This window comes from Lissotriton helveticus (assembly GCF_964261635.1).
Source record: "Lissotriton helveticus chromosome 1_1 unlocalized genomic scaffold, aLisHel1.1 SUPER_1_unloc_16, whole genome shotgun sequence".
Lineage (NCBI taxonomy): Eukaryota > Metazoa > Chordata > Amphibia > Caudata > Salamandridae > Lissotriton > Lissotriton helveticus.
In genome coordinates, this window is record NW_027611655.1 from 4,061,143 (window position 1) to 4,070,669 (window position 9,527).

General features: G+C 40.5%; 1 protein-coding gene across 2 annotated transcripts in view; it reads left to right on the top strand.

Annotated features, from left to right (window-relative positions):
* LOC144805599 (uncharacterized) overlaps nucleotides 1–5,413 on the top strand; it is a 122,721-nt gene extending 117,308 nt beyond the window's left edge. For both annotated transcript variants that reach the window (XM_078672122.1, XM_078672123.1), the window contains exon 2: nucleotides 524–5,413. In XM_078672122.1, the coding sequence (XP_078528248.1) occupies nucleotides 1,245–3,071 (1,827 nt within the window). In that variant the 5' untranslated portion in view covers nucleotides 524–1,244 and the 3' untranslated portion in view covers nucleotides 3,072–5,413. The remainder of the gene's footprint in view (nucleotides 1–523) is intronic.
* The last annotated feature ends 4,114 nt before the right edge of the window (nucleotides 5,414–9,527 follow it).

The window sequence follows — 9,527 nt, forward strand, 5'->3', positions numbered from 1 at the left end:
GTGAGGTATTTAATCAGCTGTGATGTATCCATGCAGCTGCGTTGAGTCAGTAGTAACTGGGTGCAAGGAAGGAGAATTGCTTTAATTTCTCCTTCCTTTTCCAACTTTGCATGCATGGTGCACTGTGCAACATGCATACAAGGCGGGAAAAGGTTTCTCTCATGTCTAGGCATAGTAATTTTTACAGGAAGGGTGTCCTTCCTGTACAAAACAGGTGTTGGACTCACACACACATACACCCTAGCGCTTTGGTGCTAAGGTATGTGCATGGTGCAGGGCTGCTGTAATCAGTGCCGGCGCAAGGGCAAGGGCAGGAGAGGGCCATATCTCTGAAAATATGGGGCTCTTCTGCTCCCTCCCTGTCACACAACGCATCGCAGCCTCGTGGGGGGAGGGCTGCACTGCATTGTGTGGAGATTTGGTAAATCTCCCTCGAAATGTCTTTTACAATGAGTTGAACATTGTGAATTCTCATTCCATTATGTTTCAATTTAGTAATTTTAAATATCTTTACGTCCAACAGAAAACAAGCCTTGAATGTGTGAAATGACCATCAATAATGAAGCGAATGCTGTAGATCTTCAAAAAAAAAGCAGAAATAATGAGCTACAGTATTCAGGAAAACATCAGCGCAGTCGGCGACAGATGAACCTGCACACAAACTGACAGATCCCGGGTGAAGTATCAAGGGCAGTTCAGTGATTGTAAGAGTCTGAGCTGTGCACCTCCACGCCACAAGACGAAGAAATGACCGTAGGAAAATTAAGGAAACAACAATAACAAACCGCCTCCTGGATAAACAGGTGTCCAACACCAGCTCTGATCATCGGATCGGTATGATGTGATTACCACAGTGCTCTGTTTTCTAAAATGACGATGAGCCATCATTCCGTGCTTTAGGTGAATTGTAAGCTCTTTTAAGGCAAACCACAGTAACCAGAGAAGAGCCCAACAGAGCGGAGCCGGACAACTGAAGGGTAATGGAAAGAGGACTTCTTCTATCTACAATACAACAGACTGTCCCAATTTGCACCGGCCAGACGGAAGATACATCTTTACCCGCAAGCGTGCATAGCCATAATCCAATCTAAAGGCTCAATCGCCTATAAAGACACCTTCTACGTATTAGGAGTGTGGCAAATATTTGGTGGCTATTGCATTTTTATTGTTAAAACAGAAATCAAACATTCAAAATACTGCACACATATAAAGAATGAGAGAAAAACACAAGTGCTTTATCAGCCATGTTGGCCCATCAGGAAATACAGTCACGGGATGTAGACAAATATATACCCGACCCACAGACGCTAACCAAGAAAGAAGAATCATACACATGCAGCAAGAGCTTGCTTCATCAGCTCACATACACAGGACAAAAACCATTCAAGTGTAGTGAATGTGTAAAGAGTTTTAGTCAGTTATCACACCTTCAAAAACATATTCGAACACACACAGGGGAAAAGTCATTCAAGTGCAGTGAATGTGGGAAGAGCTTTAGTCAATTATCAGACCTAAAAAGTCATCAGCGAACACACACGGGGGAAAAGCCATACCATTGCAATGAATGTGTGAAGAGCTTTAGTCAGTTATTAAGCCTTCAAAGACATCAGCGAATACACACAAGGGAAAAACCATTCAAGTGCAGTGAATGTGCAAAGTGCTTTAGTCAGTTATCATACCTAGTAAGTCATCAGCGAACACACACAGCGCAAAAACCATTCAAGTGCACTCAATGTGCAAAGTGCTATAGTGAGTTATCACACCTTCAAAGACATAATCAAACACACACAGGTGAAAAGCCATACCATTGCAATGAATGTGTGAAGAGCTTTAGTCAGTTATCAAGCCTTCAAAGTCATCAGCGAACACACACGGGGGAAAAACCCTATGATTGTAGTGAATGTAACAGTAGTTTTAGTTACTCTTCATCATTAAGGATTCATCAGCAAACTCACACAGGAGAAAAACCATTCAAGTGCAGTGAATGTGCAAAGTGCTTTAGTCGGTTATCATACCTAAAAAGTCATCAGCGAACACACACGGGGGAAAAACCCTATCATTGTAGTGAATGTGACAGCAGTTTTAGTTACTCTTCATCATTAAGGATTCATCAGCGAACTCATACAGGAGAAAAACCATTCAACTGCAGTGAATGTGAGAAGAGCTTTAGTCAGTTAACAGACCTAAAAAGTCATGAGCGAACACACACAGGGGAAAAACCCTATCATTGTAGTGAATGTGACAGTAGATTTAGTTACTCTTTAGCATTAAAGATTCATCAGCGAACTCACACAGGAGAAAATCCATTCAAGTGCAGTGAATGTGAGAAGAGCTTTAGTTGGTTATCAAACCTACGAAGACATCAACAAACACACACAAGGGAAAAGCTATTCAAGTACAGTGAATGTGCAAAGTGTTTTACTTTCTCATCACACCCACAAAGTCATCTGTTGTCCCACATAGGAGAAAAAAAATTCAAGTGCAGTGAATGTGCAAAGTGCTTCAGTAAGTCATCACACCTACAAAATCATCTGCGAACACACACAGGAGAAAAGCCATTTAAATGCAGTGAATGTGGGAAGAGCTTTAGTCGATTAGATCACCTACAAAGACATCAGCGAACACACTCTGAGGAAAAACCATACCAGTGCAGTGAATGTGGGAAGAGCTGTAATCGATTAGAAAATCTACAAACACATCAGCGAACACACACAGGGGAAAAACCATACCATTGCAATGAATGTGAAATGATTTTTAGTCGTTACTCAACATTAAGGATTCATCAGCGAACACACACAGGGGAAAAGCCATTCAAGTGCAGTGAATGTGAAAAGTGCTTTAGGCACTTATCAAGCCTCCAAACACATCAGCGAACACACACGGAGGAAAAACCCTATCATTGTAGTGAATGTGACAGTAGTTTTTGCTTCCCTTCAGCATTAAGGTATCATCAGCAAACTCACACAGGAGAAAAACCATTTAAGTGCAGTGAATGTGGGAAGAGCTTTAGTCGATTATCAAAGCTGCAAAGTCATCAGCGAGCACACAGGGGGAAAACAGAAGGGCACTGAGAGTGTGAAGAGATTTTGTCAATTTTCGATCCCACACAGCCTTCATGAATACACTCCTTCATTTTACTCATATGGAAATAATCCTAGAGATGCAGAGACTTTGGAAAGAACTTAAGAACATCAAAAATATTATTGAACCATCTGAGGACATAGACAACAGCAGAACAGTGAAGTTATTGTGAGAGGAATGAATTATGGAAAAAGATAAAATTCAAATTATGTGGGACATTTAAATAGCAGATGACAGAAGGCCGGACTAGCAGAAAAGAAGAAAAACAGATAACAGTATTTTCAGGATTATAAAAGTGTTTGTTTCCAGTGATTGTTCACTTCCGTTCCCATAGCAGAGCTTCATGTTGTACCAGGATACACAGCGGGATGCTAGCACAATGTGGACTAAAAGAAAAGAAACATTGTTCATTTTTATTTGGTGAAGAAGAGATACAAAGAAAAACATTCAATCGCACCTGATCACACTACCTGTAAAAGCAACACTGAACAATACTGGGACTAACAACTATATTTTCAACTAACTTGTCGGATTAGTGATAAAACGTATAAACCAAAAACACCGAGAGTGGACATTTTGTCAGGGCTCTGGAGATGGAAGCTTCATTGGTCAAATGTATGTATTACTATTAACAAATGCCACAGCATCATATATAATGAACTAAAGCGAAGCACAGGTGTTCAAGAAATAACCTATTTTTAGATATAAAAGAGCATATACCTTGTTTTTAAGTAACGTTTGCTGCATCTTTTACACACTGTTTTCTGTTGATGGATCAGCTCGTGCCTCGGGCCTTATAACTAAGTGTGACCCGTGGCTCCTCTCCGACTTGGCTCTCGCTATTAATGTTGTGACTTGCCAAACTCTTCTTTTTACCAGAATTGAGCCATTGTAAGCAGTAGACTCTGTTTGAAGAATGTGGTGAAATAGCGAAATCCCACATCAAAAGCATATCTGTGCCAGGACAATCAGTTGCACTCCCAGCAACTCATCTTCCACACTTGATTGTCCCTTGTCCTCAAATGTTCTGAAGGATTTGTGGTATGAATGCCAGAAGTGGCAGTGACATTCATGAAGCTAATGCTAACAGGAGTGTGTGGGAGATAGAGAGGGGGAGAGAAAGAAAGCTAGAGAGACAAAGAAAGGGGGGGAAAAAAAAGGAGAAATGGAAGGAGGGGGTACGTCAGGTGATTTGTATTCACCTAAAAATGGAAGAAGCAGCCGAATACATGTCGATGTGTGACATCACCAGAGAAATGGGCTGAATACCTGTGAATTTATATGTTTATTTTTAATACCTATAGACCCATGTCATGCCAATAAACAGGGCACAGCCAAGGAAAATAGTGAAGGAGCCCATTATCATATGCAAATCACAATGTCATTTGTAGTGACGTCACAAAAAGTGATGTCAGGCCCTTATAATAATTTTCACGTGAAAGGTTGATGGCATGTTTTAAAAACAAAAAACAAGAAACATAAAATAATATAAAAATACGTTTTTGGTTTCAGTTATTATACATCATGTGTCAGGGTCTAGAAAAGGGTTTTTAGTCAGGACGAAGAAGGGGCGCACAGCTAATGATTAGCGCTTAGTGTGAATCAATTCGAGTAAGGTGTGAGGTGCAAAAAGGTTGAGGGGATAAGCCCTGAAACCCCCCGAGGACAATGAAAGCCTACGCTGTATATAGTATAAAGAACAGATCACCTATGCACACTCTCGTTAATACATTAATTGTGTCAAAGTGGACATAAAGGCAAAGGACACAAAGCCTATTGAATAAATTGCAAAATAACAGATCTTATTCGTGTAGTAGGTTGATCCAAAAGTAGTGTCTTTAATTTTCTACAGAGACCAGCCGACACGTGTTTCGTCGCTCAGGGGATAGAATCCCGCGACTCCTCAGGGCTTCAAATGTAAAAATTGTCCTAGTGTAAGTTGCTCTGTCGGTGATAATTCCGACCCGACAGGGCCCAGGACTTGTAGAAGGGTGAGGTAAGTCATTCCGGATTTCTATAACTCCCAGGATCCACAGATGCTGAGAGAAAAAAGTATTGAATAAGAGTCCTGGAAAACTTCAGCCCAAATTATGGCAATTCCGGGATGTGTCAAAATGTGCATGATACTATATTGTAGAAATGTAACAGGTTTGATTTAACACCTTTTTTTTCCTTCTTTTTTTGATTTTTTCGCTATAAGTTCATTGACTTTAAAGACATGCAATGTTATGAATATAGCATCTGTAACCATATTATTTATTCATTTCTTTTTTGAACATGCAAACTACAAGGTCATTGTGTAACATTGAAATCATGCACCAATAAAAATAATATAAAAAAAAGACAACGGTGCGCGGGGGAACGCCAGCTTCTAACACTCAGAAACTTTATTTGCTGTGCGCCTCAGCGAAACCATCAGCCCGATTACTGATGGCACAAATTTATATAGGGAGGAGTCACTTTAGTCTGGTGCTCAATTACATGTGCAGATGTGAGTTTGGTGGTGCCTGGTGCCTGATAACTGAAAGGCACATATTTGTTTACATACCATTTCACATATGTCTGATTTCTTATTCCTATTACAGCGCCTTCTACCCTCCCTTCCTTGTGTTGACCATCTATTTAAATGTGATATTGTGTTTGTAGATCTTAGATGTTCTGGGGTGTATCTGTCGTGTTCCACAGCTTTTATCTCTCGAGCCATTTAGTCAGTGGTTCCCAGATTTGTAACCCTTTTGAGCGGGATCGAGTCCCCCTTTTCCCATATAAACCTTTTTCAAAGTTGTAGTTCATGATTAGACGTGATACCCACTGACAGTACACTGGCGGCGATGGAGCAATCGAGGCTGATGTTAGGGTAAGGCGATATATTACCATACTTATAAAAATTAGTCGTTCTCCGGGCATCCCTTGGGTCTCCTGATCTACCCCTAGACAGATCAGGGCTGATGAAAGGTTTATATCCCTTCTTAGGATCTCTGTAAAGAAATTCGTAATGTCAGATTTTAAGATATTTAGTGTAGTACAGGATGCCAGCATATGCTCTAAATCTGCCTGGGGCAGCAAACATCAAGGGCATAAGGTCCCCTTCCCAGTTCCCCATTTAGTGATCCTTTTTGGCGTATAATAAAGTGAAAATCAAGTTTTATAGTACTGCGCCTGAAGTCGTGCTGGTATTAAAAGCTTCTGTGCTAGTTCAGTAGAGTATTGAAGTAAATCCTTTGAGACGTCTATTTCTTCTTTCCATTTGCTAGCCCGATGTCCCATGCCATACGTCATCAGGGAGTTAAGCGAATTATATACCATTCCGATTGATTGATTATTCTGTCTTAGTTTATCTATAATGGAGTTATTTAAGAACCCTATTGGGCCTCCATCCTACTTGCTTAGAAAATCACGTATTTGTAAATACTTAAACAAATCTTTCCATTCTAATCCATATTGTGTCTTAAGATTTTTAAAAGTGATTATATCAGTGAGAGAATAAAAATCTCCAAGCTTGAATAGGCCCTTGTCAAACCATCTCCTGATTGTGGGGTCTTTAAAGATTCCGGGCAAGTTACAGTTATTACTGATCGGGAAGTGGTCAAAGAGTACAAATATCTAGGGATAATTATTGATAACAAAGGTTTGTTCGACCAACAAAAAGAGGCAATACAAAGGCGAGGGACCCTCCTAGCTATCACCTTGAAAAACCTTAAAAACAAAATAACTGGACCAAACCTGCTCCCGTTGCTCGAAGTACTACGAGCTAAGCTCCTCCCAACGATAACTTACGGCAACGAGGCCTTGAGGGGGAATGACTAAACAACCTTAGACAAAACAGTCTCCAAAGCACTGAGAATAATATTCAAGCTGCCAAAATACACCTCTCCAGCGCAACTAAGACTGTAATGCGGATTCCCAAACCAGGCAATAAACCGGAAAGGTGTGTACGTCAAACCTGGTATAAAATAAAGAGCTCCGCGGCCGGATCACTGAACTCATTTCTTTGGAAAGAAATTATACGGAAAAACAATTCCCCGGCCAAGGCTTACCTTCGACTAGGGATCAGCGAGTTAGCCCTTCAGAACATCTGGGAATCTGGTCTCCCTTAAAAAAACGTCAAAACCCTAGTTAACATGTCAATAATCCTAGTCTCTACTCAGAAAGATTGTGCATACCTAAACAGGAGGGCGCACAGCTGGTTTGTGATTCAAAGCTACTCAAAATGCCTACCACAATCGTATCTAGGCAACAGCTTCTCCAGAACGTTGAAGGAACGCTTTTTGGCAATGAGGATGGGGATTCTACCTACTCAAACTCATATGCCCCCTTGGAAACGCCCACCAATAACCAACCTCTGCAGATTATGTGGAGAAACCAAAAAGATGTGTTGCACCTTCTGTGTATCTGTAAGACTCTCGACCTGGAGAGGAGAGAACTGTTAAAACCACATATAAACGCTTTGCACATTCGGTCCTGCAGACAGGCAGGGAAGGCGTGTTTCGAAGGGGCCAACGTAAGGCTACTCTGCAGCTTTGTCCGTTTTATGGAAAAAGCACAGACAAAACTAGGCGAAGAACCCCGAGCATATTCAACTCCTCCTGAGGTTCCCCGCCAGGTGCTCATCTATGAACCCAATTAAGACCCATGGGCCCAGGAGAAGACGAAAGCTCAGGATTTGCCCACAGACTCTGCCTGAACTAATGAAGTTTAACACAACTTTAGTACATGTAATTTTAACTAGTTAAATTCAAGTTTTTTTAGAATATAGTGTCTTAGCTTTTAACACTCAGACTTGCACACAGACTCTGCCTGAACTAATGAAGTTTAACACAATTTTAGTAGATGTAATTTTAACTAGTAAAACTAGTTTTCAGAATACAGAGTTTTAGCTTTTAAGGGAATATGAAATAGTGCTAATTACGTGTTTTATTGTACAGACCGCTAAGATTTTAATTAATCAAGCAATAAAGATTACTTACTTACTTACTTACTGATCGGGGTATAATAATTCCCACAGCCCAATCCTAGCATCTTCCGGACTGCCTTCATAGTTTTATATTATCCTGCTGCCAGCGTCTTATAACGTACCTTTTTGTAGTGAGAATCATTCAAGAATCTCCAGGCCCATCCCCAGGCCTGCTTACCCATTATTAGTTCTATAGGTGTGGGGATATGGTTAAGTCATTCGTCTAGTGGCTTGTGGGAGAAAAGGGTGTGATTGTGTAAAAGAGTAATTGCCCAATAGCGAAGGTTAATGTTTGGTAGAGCCAAACCACCCCTATACTTTAGTAGAGAAAGGAACCTATATGCTCGTCTTGGTTTCCCATAAGACCAAATGAACCGGGAAAACATATCTTCGAACTTGTTTATACATTTGGGATTAAATTCCAATAGAATAGCTCTTATAAGATATAAGATCTTAGGGAAAAAAAGCATTTTGATTATATTACATCTTCTGATTATTGAAAGATGCAGAATATGTAGTCGCCTCAGTTCTGGTTCTATTTTATCAATCATGGGGTCGATATTTGCTTTGACTAGCTTTTCGATATTGGCGGTAATGTCTACCCCCCAATAAGTGGCGTTTCCTACCTGTCTCACGTCGTCACCCATGTTGAAGTTTTTACAGATAATCTGGGTTTCATTTCGATTTAGGGAATATCTGGCCAAAAGGCCAAATCTCATCGCCTCTCGCTCTACCTCTGCCATAGATTCTATCCGGTTGGATATTACAAGTGCTATGTCGTTGGCATATACCAATACTTATGTTTCCCAGCCTTGACTGATTATCGGCCTAATCCTCTGATTTCACTCCAGAGTGCATAAGAAGGGGTCCATATATATGGCAAATAGCAGAGGTGAGCTAGGGCATCCCTGATGTGTGCCTTGAGTTATTCTAAAGGTGTTAGTATGTGTACCATTTATGAATATTTACGCAGTTGGTTGAAAATACAGCATCTTAAATGCCTGTATAAAATGTTGGCCAATCCCAACCCTTGACAGAGACTCCCAAAGACAAGGCCAGGAAACTCTGTTGTAGGCTTTCTCAGCGTTGAGTAAAATGAGTGCCATGGGATTTCCAGAAATTTGTGCTGCATCATAGAGTGAGATGGTTCTTCTTATGTGATCTGTTTTACCATGTTCCGGGATGAATCCATGTTGCCTTCGGGATATTACTTTATGAATTACCCCTGTTAATCTGGTCGCTAATATTTTGGAGTAAATTTTGCTATCCGCATTTATTAATGTGATTGGCCGATAAGATGCAGGGTCTAGTGCTGATTTATGTTTTTTAAGAAAAACAATTATTTTTGCTCGCGACCATGATTCTGGTGGTCTTCCCACCTTAAAAAAATGTACAAACGAAGGAAAAATGGCTTCTTTTATTTCTGTAGAATTTTTTTTTTTAATAAAACTCTGCTGGAATACTGTCTAGGCCTGTTGTCTTGCCATTAGGG